The sequence below is a fragment of the Aquila chrysaetos genome, chromosome 5 (genome assembly GCF_900496995.4).
Source record: "Aquila chrysaetos chrysaetos chromosome 5, bAquChr1.4, whole genome shotgun sequence".
Taxonomy (NCBI): Eukaryota; Metazoa; Chordata; class Aves; order Accipitriformes; family Accipitridae; genus Aquila; species Aquila chrysaetos.
In genome coordinates, this window is record NC_044008.1 from 46010854 (window position 1) to 46028501 (window position 17648).

The 17648-nt window shown below is 38.9% G+C and overlaps 2 protein-coding genes across 12 annotated transcripts in view; both read right to left on the reverse strand.

The window, feature by feature from the left end:
- LOC115342164 (myocardial zonula adherens protein) overlaps positions 1-14134 on the reverse strand; it is an 84595-nt gene extending 70461 nt beyond the window's left edge. The window contains exons 1-2 of one of the 5 annotated variants that reach the window (XM_030016107.2): positions 7357-7372; positions 5421-5717 (exon numbers count right to left, since the gene is read on the reverse strand). In XM_030016107.2, coding sequence (XP_029871967.1) covers positions 5421-5516 — 96 coding nt within the window. In that variant the 5' untranslated portion in view covers positions 5517-5717; positions 7357-7372. Of the gene's footprint in view, positions 1-5420; positions 6427-7356; positions 7423-8682 lie in introns of those variants that run through there. The other 4 variants (XM_030016113.2, XM_030016109.2, XM_030016111.2 and 1 more) reach the window with 4 other exon arrangements.
- Positions 14135-14245: 111 nt separating this feature from the next.
- The window catches only part of CGNL1 (cingulin like 1), a 64970-nt gene continuing 61567 nt past the window's right edge, over positions 14246-17648 (reverse strand). For 6 of the 7 annotated variants that reach the window (XM_030016083.2, XM_030016080.1, XM_030016079.2 and 3 more), the window contains exons 18-19: positions 17128-17291; positions 14246-16480 (exon numbers count right to left, since the gene is read on the reverse strand). In XM_030016083.2, the coding sequence (XP_029871943.1) occupies positions 16345-16480; positions 17128-17291 (300 nt within the window). In that variant the 3' untranslated portion in view covers positions 14246-16344. The remainder of the gene's footprint in view (positions 16481-17127; positions 17292-17648) is intronic. The other variant, XM_030016077.2, reaches the window with a different exon arrangement.

The window sequence follows — 17648 nt, forward strand, 5'->3', positions numbered from 1 at the left end:
CACAGGGCAGTTTCATTTATCATGAATATGTGGCCACATATGAATGAAAAAATAGCACTGTCATTTTTCAGTCACAAATTCTTAGCGATTTAGATAGCATCTCTTCAGATTTTTCTGAAGCATATAGGGCATTAATCCAGTTCTGATTCAGCAGAAAAAGTACCACCCCTTGATTCATCTTCACCATTTCCTCTTTCATGTAGGTCTCCCATTCAGTTAATAACTGGGTCGTAGCCCATAGCAATGTGGCCTGAGACATGCATGCAATGCTAGAAGCTTGTCATTCATACTTCAGCAGTAGGTTTTGGTTTAGTCAGTCCATGCAAGTAGGACAGTTCAGCACAAATGTCATGTAAAAATAACACAGCACAGGAGCAGCAGCATTGTTCACACAGGGGTGTGACTTGGCCAGGTCACGTAATTGAACTGGTTAAGGTAGGTAGGAGAGTAGAAAACAGGCACGCCCCACCATTAGCACTACAGTTATATTGTTAGGTAGCTGCCTTTAAAATCACATTCCACTCTCTTGAGATATCAAAGGATAGACCTCTTCCAAAAGACTGATTTCAGTATTGTCATTGTGGCAGGAAATAAGGAAATTTTAGAGGCAGAAATAAATTGTGGAGTGTGAGTTCTTCTGTAAGTGTAAGGCACAGACATATTTCAGGGAGTGGGAGCATTAGGGACAGAAAATCACTACATGTATTTGACTACTTCTTTTAGCTTACAAAGGGGAAGACAAGACACATTTTGCCTTTATTTCTCCACAGGAAAGGAAACATAGAAAAGGAAGAAGGGGAAAAAAACTATATTCTGTTTCAGCTCTATTTTATGATAGAAGCCCAGAATAGCAAGTGGTGGACTTCAGCCCTGCTTCAGGGCAGAGTATGATGGAATATTTTTCTAACCAACAAAGCAACCAGGCATTTGTCTAGAACATCTGCACAGATGCTAGAGAAGTTCTTGGTTGTCTGGCTTCCCCCTTGTTTTAGATCCGGTTTAGGGCCTCCATGTTCCCCATCTCAGAATGATACACATGGGAATTCAGCAGTTCCTAATGATTCACCCAGGCCATTGCCAGTTCACACACAGCTGGGACAGGGAGCTGTGCATAAAAGTTGTGAAGTACAAGTGGAAGATCTGGTTCTATTATTTATTTTCTTTCTACATACTAAAAAGAAGTTTATTAGTAGTTATATAAAAAGAAAATAAGGTGGAAGGGGAGGTATTTTAACCATAAAATATCAGGTCATACTGACTCTTGACATCAGGGGACTTTGATCAGGAAAACTTTGGTCTCTCCAGCTCCAAAAAATGCTCTAGCGGACCTATGTGTATCTACAGTATAATGAAATTTTCTTATCCTGTCATCAAGAATTGTCTCATTTCCTCTGGGCATAAGTCATTACAATAATAGAAAAAGAAGTAAAGTTATAATCAATACAGAAGACATTGTTGAGCCTAACTGAAGTGAAGTTACTAGGAGGCAGCATAGGGAGGACTAAATAGTTAAGGGTACTTACTAATAGCTCAACCACAATGACTAAATATTACTTAGGGAAATACCCCTCTAATGACAGTCTCAGTCCTAGGAAGGAAATGGATTCACACACCTAACCACTTATACATTTGGTCACACACTGTATCTGTGAATCTAGATGGCCACTCCCCAGATTTCCAGTGTGTCATCCTTCAGGCCACTTCAGGCCAGAAGGAGGAGTATGTTTTTCCTTCACCTGCATATGGTGCCTCATCCAGTTAGCAAGAATGCAGCTGAGTAGCATGGTTCTGGGTCCTGATCACAGAGCAAGAGATTTGAACTATTCCAGGAAGGCACTTTCAAGAAGTATTACAGACTTTGAAATAGATCAAACCGGTATCGGTGACTTGAACCAGTAGAGCAGGATTTCCTGACATTCTGCCTGCTTGATGATAATGTGAAATCTAAATAAACCTGTGGCTTTTGAGTGACAAAGGCTGGTCTACAAAAGCAAATAAACCAGTTTGCAAGATCAGTCATAATTCAGAAATTACTGTTTCTACTATGAAATTAAATGTTTCTGCAGTGGAACTATTCCCATCAGGTTTCTCTCTCCAGAGAAAACCACAACAAAAAGTAGTGAGTACTTGATCAAAAGACCTTTAAAATGACTTGAAAGACCCATTCACTTCTGTTGGGTTTTGACTTATTCCGTAAATTTATTCCAATCAGGAGATTTGGATGGCAGAAGTCTCCATAAAATTCTTTTGCTTTCCCTGCATTTCAGAATGTGCCTAAAGTTTACTATGCCTAATGTAACTACTTGAATCCAAGGGAAATGCAGAAAAAAAATAAATACACAGAAAGCCATGCACAGGGACTATATTATGACAAACTCTTTGCAGGCTCTGGGGAAGGCCGATTCTCTTTCCTATCACTCTTAACTCCATTTTATCTTACTCTTTCTATTCAGATGCCTGGCCCTATCTGTAGTGCTTCTGACATGCCTTTGTAAAAAGATTTCAAACCATGTCTGTTGATGAAGTCTTTAGTTGCCCAAATTAATTTTAGTTATATTTAATTTTGTAGATAGAGATTTCTAAAAGGTGTCATTAGCATTAACTTGAAAACTGAATTTCCCTGGATGATTAACTGCTCTTCTTTCTCATAACTTCACCATGCTTAGGCATTTTGCTGCACTTCCGGCCTACCTGGATTGCTTCTTCAAGAAGTTTATTTATTATAGGTTAATAGAGCACCATTCCCATCTCTGGAAATCTTTGAGAGAAGTTACCTGAAAGCTTGAAAAGCTACCAGAGTGGCTGGACTGAGCAACACATGGGATTCTATTAGGCCTCCTTGAGCTGGCCTAATAGGGCACATATCCTATAGCTTGCTTGGGCAGAATCTCATCTTCACCTGGCAGGGGGAAACAGAAATGGCATATCTCAAAAGATGTATTTAAATTCTTCCCTGTTCCAGGTTTGTTTTTTGCATAAGTATTTCAGCATGGAAAGCGAGCACTATAGGGCTGCTGTATTTATTCCAAAATGCAGCTTCTGCAAGGGGTGTTCTTTTCCCATTAGCTTTGTCTAAGTATAACTCACAAAGCTTTTTTTTAAATGCACACATACACAGTCACATGCATGACAGTTGATTAACAATGTCTTTTAGTTAGTACAACTTAATCTTGCTGATTTTAGAACTGCAGGGCTCTTCTAATGTAAGCAGAGAAAGCAGATATGAGGGGTATGGATAGTAATGAATGCTTAGAACAGACCTGTCTGGAACACCTATTCTCCCTGCTGCAGAACAAGAACAGAAAGACACAAAAAAATCACTAAAAGACAATTGCCCTACTTCTGCTCTCATTTTTACTAGCACCTGTCTGATAATAACTGAGAAGTAAATGGAGGTGCTCTGGATATTAATGTGGGTTAATAGAATTAAAGTAGTACAAAGGAACTATCTTATTGCTTTTTATAATTAACCTGGAGATCCACTGCTGCTGCAGGTCACCGAACAAAGAAGTTACTAGCATTGAAGGAAGAGAGACATACAGATATGTATACAGGATCAGGTTTGGGTCAGACAAAATGGTGAGCTAGCTAGCATGAAATCAGAGGCTAGCAATGATCAGAGAGAGGCTGACAGGAGTCTCCTGGGACACAACTGACACTAGACATAGGGAGAAGGAAAGGAGGGTATTTGCCTTCCTACGGGGCCCTGAGAATTGGCCACTGTTGAAAACAGGATGTTAGACCATCACTCTGCCCCTGGAAATTTCTATATTCCTACCTTTTAGAGAAATATTTACCAAATTATTAATATAGTAACACAAGGCCCAATCCTCCTCTCTCTAAAATCAATAGCAAAATTCCCAGTAATTCCTGCAGATGTTGTACAGAGGCTATAATATATTGATACATTAATAGCATGCACTGGATACATTGAAAACATAGGATGGTTGTTCATTCTCTAGCTTGTTTTATTTGAGTAAACCGTTTGGGGGAGTAACAAACACTTCCATCCACTGTCCTATGACATATGGTGTACTTTTGCTAAAGCATTAGAATGAAAAGTACACCAAAATATTCTGACAGCAGACAGGCTAGCAAGCTCTTAAGGAGGAGTTTTGGTACATTTCCCACTTCTCCTCATATGACTGGAGTTAGGGTATCTCTATGAATTTTGTGGGCCTCCTGTGTTAACATACACATTTAGTATTTTGATGAATTAACAAGAGAGATAAAATACTTAGACAAAAAGATCCTACAGAATTAAACATTGGACAAACATTGAAGTGCCCTCCGGAACTGTATTCCTGCTAAGCATTTCTGTTCCTGTCCTTAGGGAGACAATGTAGAAGCAGATTTCTCAATAGAATATTGTTTTCCTTTCCTTGGCTTATGCATGGGACAGTGGCCAATGTGGGCATAAATTGCAATGAAAGATGAGTATAACTGGAACACTTTCTGGGTCCTACCCAGTTGGCCAAATCTTCCTGTTTAATGGTATGCCTTTTCTGCATAAATCTGCTGTAACCATAAACAGGATCTCACCCTCAGATTTTGAATCATTTCAGAATAAGGGTGATTCTCTGATGGCAATCTAGAAAAATAATGAGTTGAAACCTATTTGGATATTTGGCTGAAGTTTTGACACTGATGGGAACCTGACATTAACTTCTACATCTCTAGGTTAGATTTTTGCAGTGCAGGACAACCACACAAACACACATACAGATGAACACCAGCATTAAGGATACCTGAAATAAGGCGGGCTTTTTTGCATGCTTGCTACTGGCCCACATCCACAGATAATTCTTGAGTGCATATTGTCAACCACAAAGCTTTAAGGTTGTTTGGAATCTCCTTCTGTATTGCCAAAATAGCACTGCTGGCATAGTTCAAATATCTTTTGTTTCCCCCATCTACAGAATCTATACAATTTCTTCAGTTTTTAACCTTTTGTGGCTGATGTTATTTATTAATTTATATTTCTATTAATACTGCAGGTGTTTGGCATAGTTTCCACAGATCCCATCAAATTCTCTGGAAAGTTTTCAGCCTGTGGTTAGATTGCTCTTTGTCTGACAGTACCAGATTCCTTGGCTACCTTTAAGTTAGCATGTTTGGGCACCAGCAACACAAAGGTTATAATTCACTGACTTACGCTGTTACGTAAATATAACTTGAATTCCACTGTTTCTGTAGCCACATATGATCTAGACACTTATAACTGCTTTGGCTGAATTTTTAGGTCTCTTTTGGTAAATACCATCTGATCATTTTAATGTAAAACCTTCCAAAAAGATTAGGTTTTCCCTGTGTAGAAATTCTGAGGTTTCCCTTGGGCTAGAACAGCATGATTTTGTACAGAGCTTCGTGATACAAAGTGGGGAACCTGTTCCAGTCCCCTAATGAAAGCATGAACATACCTGCTTATAACTTTTCTTACACTGCTGACATCTTCCTAGGTCAGTGCCTGAAGTTAGGTGGAATGAACGCAGGTCTAAGGCGGTATCGAAAATCATTTGTTTGAGAAGATGTTAAAATGTTGAGGCAAAAGACAACTTGGTTTCCAATAAATTCTTTCTGTCAAGTCATAGTCCAGCTATAGTCACGAACTACCTCATATTGCCTCCCAGATCATTACTCAGTATTATGCAGAGTAGTACAAATGCCCAGACTGCATCACAACTGCTGTCTATCTTCTCTGTCAGTGGCCAGGATCCCTGTTTCAGAAAGATATGTAAGAACTTCACAGGAGATAGATGTTAATTATCCTCCCACTCCCTCCAAATATCTCCTGGGATTTCTATTCATTAGAGACTGGCTTACTTCCTGAACTATAGGTTTAGTAACTCCTGCTGACACATTTTAATGAATAATGGGTATTGTTACCAGCTATGAACTTTTGTTTCTTCCTAAATTATCACCATCAGCACCAGCATGTCTAATCTTGCTGTATAAAAGAAGTACCAATTTTGATTCTCCTTGTTCCATTCTGATGATTTGTCTCCTTGTTACAGTGTTACAATCTGGTAAAGAGTAGATGTTATCTATGCTCTTTCTGTCCTTCATAAATTAATTTCTCCAGACTCAGGACCACTCAGTTTTCTGTCCACTTAAGAGTCATGCAATAGTATCTGAGCACTTCTTACAGCAGCAGCACTTTTAAAGGAAAGCACCATATCCCTTGTCACGTTAGTCACTTCATGCACCTTAACATCTTTAATGCTATTTTGACTGTGATTCTATACTGAAAAGGATATTTGTTGAGCAGCAGGTCACTTTCTGACAGACTACCTCTTGAATGGCAACCTGGCTGTTCTATATTGTATTTCAGCACTGGAGAACTGATATCCAAGGAGGATTAAATAATTTCCCCCATCTTTCTCGCAAGAAACTTGTGCTCTGGCAGAAGCACAATCTCAAGACTCCAAAGCTTTGAGATACCCTTTGCCTTGTCAATCTCTCTTTTAGGTTTGTTTGTATATGAACCCTCTCTGCAGACGGAGCATCATGATTGGCTCCACACCAGTTGCTGCCTGGGAAAACAAGACAAAAGCTGCTCTACTAGGGCATAATTAACACAAGTCAACAGGGAGGGTGCACAGCAGGACTCCCTGGCTGCTTAGCAGTGCAGAGGGATGCATTTTGCCATCCTCACTATATTGAAGGATGCCAGCAACAAAATAAGACAGTAGTGCCACTAGGCAATTTATCACCCCCATGGGAAGTGGTCACAAGCTTCATGGATATAAGCGTGAGATTCTTTGCAGCAAACCCCTGTATTTTGGCAAAATGCATACGGTCATGGTATACAGAAGGCATCGCATCATGAAAACCAATTCACGATGTATTAAAACATACCTGCAAAATGGGATTAGGACCCACATTTGGAGAAGGACTTCGGAGACCAAGGCAGGGGCACCCCCCTACCCCGGCCGTAGCCTGGCCACCGGCACAGCCGCCGCCCGCTCTCTGCTGCCACCTGCGGGGCGCGCTCCCCCGGGCGCCTTTGGTGGCAAGAATGACTTACCTGAGGCATCTTAGACACGACTGCAGTTCCCACGTTTTTTAAGACTTTCAAACATTCTCGGCGGAAAAATAGTCCTTCTCTCTCCAGAAAACTTGCACCAGCTTTCCCCTTTGTGGCTTTTTTTTTTTTTTTTAATTTTTTCTCAAGAGCCAGAAATGACAAGCTCTGCTAGGCACAGAAAAGTTTCAGAGGAGCAGCAAAGTCAATGGGTATCAATCTCCCTTTTTCCCTCCATATTACTTCTAAATTTGTAAAAATTATAAAGGTGATGAGAACAATTGCACTGACTAGATAAAGTGCCAATCAAAGTTAAAACATGCTGCTTTTACCTGATTCTCTGCACTCAGTTGCAGAGGACGCGCAAAGGGCCCCACAGCTGGTCTCTGGCAGCTGTGCACACTTAATGTTTGTGGTCAGCAGCGTGTCACTGCATGTATGCTTCAGGAAGTGTAACTGCAGTTTGTGCAGCGGGTATCACCTGTATGCTCTGTGGCTGGATGGTATCTTTATGTTCTTGAGCAGAAAAGCTAAAATGTCAAGACTTACAAAAGTCTGTGGAATCAAAGCTCAGTTACCTGATACCTGATGCTCTAGGCTTGGGAGGTATAGGAGGTACAGGTCTATTTAATCACTCAGTGTGGAGACCTACTCTATCCAGGAGTTACTAATCCTGTGCACTGGTGGTAAGTGTGACACCATATAGAACAGATCTAGGCAAACTCCCTGCCCCACTGAGTTGCCAGGTATTCAATTCCCTCCTGCCACCTGCACTGCCCTTCAGATGCAACTGATAACGTCATTCATTTGATGGCACACTGACATCTAGAGATGCTGCAGTTTATACGCAGGCTCCTGAGGCTTGTGTCATCCCACTTTGAGTCATAACCACCTGCCTTTCCTGGAAACAGCATTGTGAAGCTTTACAGTAAAAGCCTTCTAGGTGAATACAAACACATTGCAACAAGAGGCTAGGTAAGCAGTAATTGCATGAGTACAAAAAGCTCATTGTTTTGCTCAAATAAGCTGAAAGATAGGTGTTTAATATCATGCGCACAGTGCATCATGACATTTCCTGTATTACCAGCCTGGCAACGTCACCACAGCGGACTGCAGATACTGCCTGTCTCTCACTTTACTTGTGGACACAAGGTAAGCTAAAAACGTAAGTAAAGTAAAATCCCATACATGTAGTCAAGATTTCACCCACAAGAGAGAGAAGACCCAACAGACATCTAGAGAACACAACCAGGAGAGAAACCTCTCCAGGCTCAGTTTTGGGTTTTTTTTCCTCTGACTGAAACAAAAAAACAAAACAAAAAACACCAAAACTCCAAACTTGCCCAAAAAAGCAGAATGTCCCAACAGCTACCTATCAAACAGCCACACCTTTCTGTCAGCACCTGGGAACCTGTGTTTGCTGTGAATAAGCTAATGTTAACTCTATGTTTTCCAAACATCTGGTGGTCAGGATTCCTCACTTCCTCTCTACCCTGGTGTATCTAATGCCACGCATTGCGTCTTCCAACAGAGTGTCTGCACTTGTCACTGATGAAGGAAGGACCACAGCTGGGAAGTACAAGAGAGACCGTCAGTCAGATACAATGTTAGAAAGCACACCACAGCACAGCACAAATTGGTAGTCCTGAGACACTTACCTGCACCTTTGTAGGGCTACTGTGCGGTAAGTAGCCAACCCAGCAGTGATGGTGCTGGGGCTTGCTTCATGGCAGTTGTCACAGGGCAACAGGTCTGATGAAAATCCAGTTTTGGCTTTGAAAAAATACTTTCATGGGACCTATTGCAAACACATACTTGTTGACATATACATGTCTTTAAATGGAACCTGTTTAATTTTAAAAACAAACAGTTGAGTTTGTGAGCATTTTAAGTTGGCTTCTTACGTACGTACAAACTTACAGCTACCTTTCTCCTGCAGAGAATATGAAGGACTCCAGCTTACTGAGTAGGGGTTTCCCAATGCCACTATAGTTCATTTTCTCAGTAAAGAAGCCAGCCGCAGCAATAAGGGCAGAAGAGGAAAGGAGGTCAATTAAGTAGACTGCAGTTTTCCTTCTGCCAGCCCCCCTCTACATCAATAGCACCAGTGTGGTACATGCATACAGGAGGCTTATCGTGTGCACACCTACAAAGAAAGATTCCTTTCCCCTCATACAGGTAGCAGCTATAGTGGCCCTATTTCTTACTCATTCTTTTCTCTTCTCTGCTTATCCCACAATGCTTATTAAATTCAGTCCATCTGAAAAAGTTTCCTAGCCAGAGGATGCCAGGAAAATGGAAGAGATGAATTCTCTTGAGCTCTATAAGAGGCTCACACTGCCCTTGGACATCCTGACAAATATTTATCCTTATGCGGTATCACATACAGCACCACACAGACCATGGTCTTCCATTGTGACTCTTAGTAATGCTTAATAAGTTCACAGCTGGGAGAGACATTTTGATCTGAATTGTGAATTTGATCTTATCTTTAAAATAGCTGGATACCACACACAATATGTACTGAAATAGCAAGGCACAGTGAGCTGTGTTTAAAGTAAACATAGCCTGATTCAGGAAACTTCTTTCCTTTGGTTGGCTGATGTTACAGCTTTTACATAGTTTTACTGGACTGACTTTATTTTTTCCATCCCTCTTGTCATAGCCATTCCACCTGTTACACAGTAAACCATTTTCTTATTTGAAGAAAAACAAATTTGAAACTCCCTGTAAAGCAAGGAAATCTAGACTTAAGGCTGTCATTCTGTAGCAAAGTCACTCCACAGAGCCTGCTGGTTACTGCAGAGCCAGCACAAGACCTTCAAACTCAGAGTGCGGCAAGTGAAACAGCTCCCCACTTGGAAAGCATTGCAGCATATCACAGACTGCAGGGCAACAGGCTAAACACAGCACAGAAGGCAGATATGCTGAAAAATCAGATTCGCTGAAAAATCAGATCCTTGGCATTTCCTCCTAACATTTTTATACAGGAAGTTTCAACGCAAACACAGTATCAAGTTTTCAAGGTCTAGTTTTGTGCTCCATTTTCTAGGCATGTTGACAAAAGTACGAGAAGGTCAAGGACTGAAGCAGCAGCTCAAACAGATTAGAAACCAGAATCCTCCTGGTTCCCAGTGCTCGACTTCCAACTATTAGACCACCCTGTCTTCTCTGGATGGTTCAGCTTCCTTTGTCTTCCTTTTGGTAAAGTGTTTAAAAGACAAATTAAGAGGCTTGTTGGGGCTCTGTCAAAAAGCTCTTTTACACAGCAGATATCCAAGAAAATGCCAGAGCTCAGATGAAGGTGGTCTGCGCTGGGAAAGATTTTCAGTAACCACAGTGTGACCATAGCCACTGACTTTGTGTACCGATTTTAAAGAGTCAAGATTATGTTTTCAGGCAGGCACCAAATCAGATGATACAGCACTTGCAGCAATGCACACTCATCTCTCTCTGCCTTCAGAATGTGTGTGTGCAAGTGTATTTGCTCTCACATGCTCTAGTCACAAATACCCCATGAGTCCTTTTTCCTTAAATAGTATTTGCTGTATTTTAACCAAAAGACTTGAGAATAGTCAGCTCTGTGGGTGTGAGAGGTAAACTTCTAGTCAACAGCTCAGCTCTCCTATGCACAGTGGAACTACTTTCTAAAAGAGTAAATTTCATCTCTGGCACAGACTGAGTTTTTCCAGGGATGAGTCCCGAACAGTCTCATCTCTCTACTCTGAGGGCAGCAGTATTTTCTTTCTCTGACACAAAACAACACATCTTTGACAAAATGCCAAATCCAAGGGAAAACACAGAACTATACTCACAATTTCCTTCTGGGAAAAAAAGTAAGATAATGTGAGTCACACCAAATAGATGCTTCTGATACTGGCAGGCACTTGGGTATCCAAGGTTTGAAGATGCTGAAAGCATTTCTGCAAAACAGAACTACCCATGCTGCACAGGGGTATGCAACTCATCAGTCTCCATTAACAGTGCATCCACAGAAATATCAGAAACATATGCTGCTCCTTTTTCAGCACTATCATTTGTCCCAGCTGGACTCTCTTGAGAATCTTTGGTGCAAATGCACACAGGAAATAGGCATTTCCTAGCACTACTTCAATGTGCACTACTTCAGTGTGCTCCCTACCATCCTGATCTTGATACCTTTACAGTCTTTCCCTGGAAATAAAATCTTATGTTCATCCCAGCCTAAGTTAAGTATCTGTAGGTTTAAGATGGCTTAAGCAACATTCACTGCCAGGCTCTTTAAGAGGAGTGAAGGGAAGATCAAAATCAAATTAATCAGAACTGGATCCTGTGTTGATCTTTCTTACTGTCTATATTTCCTCCCTTACTTCACATTATGCCACTGGTAGGTTTCGTCCTAGCCAGACTGCATGCAACCAAAGTAAAAGGACTGATGGGAACTAGTGAAAATAACTTTGTAACCTAATAAATAAAGCGTTGTTCAGAAAGCCCATTCTGCTTAAGAAGGAGAAGTACACAGAAAGCATAGAAAAACTCAAGTTACCTGTAACAAGTCCCTTATAGTGTTCCTACAAATTTCCTATTGGCAACTGGGAGAGGTTAAACTTTCATCATCCACCTGTGCTCAGAAATTAAGTAAAATTTTTTTATTGCCTGTTCTTCTGCTAATGGCATGAAGCTTCAGGATCTGAATAAAACAGCAAATTGTTATTAGAAGTGGAGAAAAGATCAAATATTCCCTCTTACATAAAACATACAGTCTCTGCTGACCTCACATGAGGTTCACCGGTACTAACCATTAAAGGGCTGTCATACTTCTACTGAAGTAGGTGAGCCCAACTCACTACTGCACTTGACCTTGTCTGTTGAACTTTACTCCCCTTCTTATTAAGTCTTTCTGTTCTTACATGTTAAAAGAAAAACCTATAATACAAACCCCCCTTTCTTTTAATTTCTATACCTTTTTCTCAATAGCCCAGTGCTCACAAATAAGTTTTGAAATAACAATGAAATTTTCCCCAGTATAACATAGTAGGGTCAGAGGGTTCAATATGTGACCTAATCAGCACCTTATGCAAAAAAGAACAAATTAAATATGTTATAAACCCTAGCAATCTCTAAAGAATATTGCTCTTTCAGCAAAGTCTTTGAACATTTTGCAATGCTACTTGATAACTGCAGTTGGTAGAAATTAAGCAGCTGAAATGTGTAGCTCTACTCATAGGATAGGAAGCCCCAGTAAGCTAAAAGCATCAATACTTAATTACTGAAATATGCTGCATGATCCAGAAAAGGCCTTAACACTGAAGCTACTGCACTGCATAGTTCACTCAGCAAAGTACACAGCTGGTCTGTAAAAAAAATTAGGAATACACATGGCTTCTGGAGTAGTTTAGAAAATCAGCTATAAATCAGAACAGATTAAATAATCAGGAGAAAGGGAAGCATTAAGTTGAGAAGAATGAGGATAAATCAGAGGAATACACAGATTAATCAACAAGTTATAGTCTCATCATCAAGAGACTACATTGTGGGGGGGAAACCTGCCTGGTGATTGAACAATAGAAAGCAACTGACAATGCTGAACTAAGAAAGTATTTGCATAGCATAGGGTTTTCCTTAAATAAAGTGTAAGAGGGGAACAGGTACAGGAGACAGCAAGAAGACAACTTTTCCTTTTTCTTTATTCATGCACTAAAAAAGACATAATGATGTCTGAAAGACCTTAATGCTTTTATGAAGAGAGATGCCTTCCAAACTCAAAGGCATTAAAATCCATTATATGTGACAAATATTCTTTATTTTATTACTTGGACAGTGAAGAGTCTATGGAGGACAGGAGGATTTTGTTCACTTGTTTGTTTTACATTTACATATTTTGTGTTGTATAGCAATTGCCATTGAAAGATCTTGGAGCACTTGCCAAATGTTAGTGATTTAAAACATCAAAACACTGGTAGAAATTAACTTGTATTCTCCTATCTACAAAAGTAGGCTCAGAAAACCAAGAGGATCTGCCAGAGTATAACAAATTAGTGGAAATGCTCAAAAGAGAACTTGGATTTGATTCTCAAAAGCAGGAATTATAAATGACCATATGAGTCCTCTTAAGGCACAAGTTGTCAGGAATTGAATATGGCAATATTAATCTTACACAGATGTTTGAAGAACATGTATATTTAGGCAGAATAGAATTTTAATGGGAAGAAGTATTGTTTTTATAGAAAGTCTTTCACCACATAAAAATGATCAAAATCTTAGTGGGATATGAAATGCTATTAATCCCAGAGAGGACAAAAAGTTTATTGTTCATCATAGATGACTTACACTGAGAGAGAAGCATACACTATACAAGTCATCAGGTTAGGCTTATATCAAAAGTGATTTAGCTTGGGTCTGTTTGTTTATGAGATATTATGGTATCATCGAAGAAAACTGGAGGTCTCTACAGCTCAGAATTCAAGCCACGTCTCTGTAATACACCAGAAACTCTGATGTTTGTACAAACTTCTAGGGACTGAATGTCTCACAACCATGTTTCTTCACGTATTCTCCCTCTTGCTTCCTTTTATGGGTCAAGAGCTTCTTCTGAAATTCATTTAAAAATAGATTACATGGAAATATTGGGAAAATTTTTCTAAACTAAACCTTGAGTTAAGATGAGTTTTGATCAAAAACTGCCATGAGGTGGAGTGAACAAATCAGATGTCCTTAAACTATTATCAGTGGTTTTTTGTGGCAATCAAGATCTAGACCTTACCCTCACCATAGCTAGCACATATTGAGAAACAGAGCTACCAACTGTTTTGTGAATGAGCTGAAATACCGTTTTCAACATCTTAAGATTTTCTTTTATTTTAGTTGTACCATTTGAGACTTTTAAAGAGGAAATGCCATTTCCAAGTCTAAATGAACAAACTAAATACCAGTTCTTTTTCTGAAGACACGGTGGGGAGGAAGGTCTAATAAGAAGGATCTCTCCCACTAGGAGTCCGCAACAACATGTCTCCCTCCTTCTAACTTACTTTAAGTTCAAATGAGAAAAGGAGTCTTCTAGATATTACACCTGCCACCTGCTTTACAAGTTACAAAGAAAGAAGCTATCCAAAAAGAAGAAAATGCAGAAACTTGTTTACAGCATCAGTATTTCCCAGACAATTATTTTCTTGTTACATCTTAAACACATGTGTCTTCCATATGAAATTCAGTTGTCATATCAAGGTATGTGAACATACAAAGTAGAACTGAAAGAGCTGACTGACTGTTTATTTTAAGTGATTTTTTCCTTTACAGCTTAGTGTAACTGGAGGTAGATGCAATATTTTCTTCCAGTGGTTTGAAATAATAGTCATCTATGAACATTAGGACAGACTACTGGAGATTGGAATCAGTTGTTTAAAGTTAAGCCTACATAAACATTCAAATGAAACAACAAAAAATAAATCACAGCAGGTTATATGATAATTGTCAGTACAGTATAGCACAGATCTTGGAGGAAAGGCTGTTTATGTTGTCAAAATAGTAAAGCTAGTATTGCAAAAAAATTATATGATGTATGCCACTTGAAAAGATATACAAGATTCAGAGTATTACAACTACACCGTTCGTATTATTTCTCATATATCTCAAAACATCAAAATCAAGTTGAAGGGAATTACATGGCAAGAGAGTCTGTAATCTGCTATGCATGAATATATTTCTGATCCCGCAGGCAGGAGTTTCATTTCATGTAATCGTACGAAAATGGATACTGCCATTGTCAGGACTTTTGCCTTAACCAAGTCTATCAGCCTCACTTTCAGAGCTGTTAAATTTGTTCTCTTCAGTAGATGCCTTTGTGGGAGTAATGGAAGCTCGAAGCAACTTCAGTTTGAAATATTTTTTACAATTACATTACACTATTATTTGGTCCATTCAACGAAGAAGTGCTCACTAACCTATAAGTGGGGACAAATCCTAATAATCAGACAGGACTTCGCTATAGTTTATTAACAAAATTATGTAGTAGTGCCCCTTCGTTAGAATTCTAGATTTGCAAAGGAGCAAAAACGGTCTGGTGTAATAAAAATGGCAAAAAAAAATTTTTTGCCATAAAATGGAAAATGCTTCCAAAATAAAATCTGTAAAGTTCTTTTTTCTTTTAAATTTCCTGCAAAGTTTGTTGAACAGATGGATCACCCAAAATGCAGATACTTCTGTAAACTGAAATACTAATATACATCTGCATATATCACCATACACTGCAATATATCACAAATAGATATTCAAGAACAGCTTAGAAAGAAAAATCAGGTTATATGCTTTGTTTTTCTTTGGTGCAATTTCTTGCCAGGTGCATAAAATTTTGGGATCAATTAACAAAGAGATCTAAGCATGTACTTAATTCAAAGACCACAAGTAATTTTGCTGGAACAAGTGGGACTCCTTGGAGACTTCAAGATAAGCCTGTCCTGATGCCCTCAAATCAGCAGGCCTATAATTTTCTGCCTCTGGCAGTACGGAGTCCATTTCAGGAAATGAAAGATACCAAGTAATAACTGACCTCATTCTCACCCTTCCCTAACAGAAAGCTTCCCGAAGTTTACAAGAAAGCTGTAGGCAAGCCTCACTCATCATGCATATGTGATGGTCCTTTTAAAGTCAACAGGCAGGATTAACATTTGATCTCTAATATACACAGTAGATACAATAAAACTTGCACTGGTTTTAAAATGGGAATGTACTTCCTGGGTCAGGAACTGTGAATCTGCTCTGTAATGCACAAAATGTATTAATTTTCATTTGTTTTCTTCTTAGTTAAGAATATAGCATTCAGTATAAATTTAAGTACTTTACATATGAAACTGATTTATATAATATTTGAAACTTTACAAAATAGTACTAAAGTAGCCAATAAAAAGATGTTTAAAATATTTACATTTTATACACAATTTCCCCCTACTTACAATTATTAAATAATCTTCTGTGGTTTCCTTAATTTTAGGGGAAAGTTTTTAATAACTACAAACTAACTTTGAATTACTTTCAAATGGCTTTTTACTTAAACGGAATTTCAGCAAAATCACATTTCCAATGTGAAACATTATCCCCGCATTTTCAGTAGCAATTACATATATATATATTTATATCTCCGTGGTTTATAGCTGTTTTATAATGCAATCCTGTTTTCTATAATAAACACTGGAGATCTAAATAAGAAAATGGCACGGTATGGATAGAAACATTATATCCCTAAATCTTAAGTCCCTTTATGTTGTTTGATTTCTAGAATATCCAGTTTCTTGATAATTTTTGTTATTCTTCCAGTACTTTCAAGGAATCACAGATTCAATACTTATTTAGATTTTGGTGTCATCATCTTTTGAACAGTTATTTCCTGAAGGTACTTCACAGAGACTATCACCATCCGTGCTGAAATCATCATCATCATCATCAGAATCAGCCAACACTTTACTTGGCGACTTCTTCAGTCTACTGAAACAAAAATACACATCTTTGCTATTAAAACTGCACATCTACATGCAGAACACTTATGCAAAGCTTAAAACATTGACAGGTAGGATTTACATTTTTAAAGGATGTCAAAGAAACTTGTGCTCTCATCGTGGTAGTTTATCATAGACTGCATCATACATGAAAGAAACATGCAAGAGAATGAAGATCAATCAATCGTATTTTCAAGCACCTCTAATTAAAGTCACAGAGAGGGGAAACTGTAAACGTTGCACACTGAGATGTTCAAAGATGGCTGAGGAAAACTAACACAGGGTAGCTGTACCTCTCAGTCATTAGCAGGAAATTATTATTACTACAGATGATAAGATTGTCGAGTCCTACCATCTTTTGCCATTTTTTATTCCCTGCCTCAATTACTTTATTCAGCAGGCAGCTATTGGAAAGAAGGTTTGGGCACCTAGAACACCCTGGAAAGAGTTGGAGAACATTTGTAGAGAAAGGAAATGCAGAAGAGTTTCACAGGTCTGTCTCTTAAACTCTGTCTGCTTATGACAAACTTGAAGTTTGTTAGAGGAAGCCCTCGGTTTATGGACTAAAGGAGCAAGAGATCAATCTTGTGAGTGGTGTTATGATACATAATTGTAAGGTCTGACAAGTCATCCTACCTTAATTCCTTCTTTGCAGCATTAAGCTGTCCTTGCAATTGTTCATTCATGTCTAGTTGCTCTTCCAGTTCTCTCTGGAGTTTCTTTTTAGCACTTTCCAGTCTGTCTATTTCTTCTTCAGCTTCTTCAACTTGACGTTTCATTGCTTTCAAACGCAAACTCAACTGAAATATTTACATGTCAGCTGATTAGAGGACTATTTTAATAAAGGAATTATATTCTTCCAGCATCTATGAGAGGGAGAATAAAGACACAACTTTGCCAGTGTAGTGACACTGTAATCCTGTGCTTCAGAAATATTTGAAAGTCAGCACTAGACTTTGAGAAAAGTGATGTGATACAATTTTTTAAGAAAAACAGCAACAAGCAAACATAGCTTTGCTAGAGTAAGACACTCTTGCAGTGATAGCAAGAGCTGGTTATCAATAAGGGAAGGCTGGAGCTATTAGTGTATCTAAGTTAAGCAACTTTACCAGACAGATACTACAAAATATGTTTTAAAAACCCAGAGGATTTTCAAA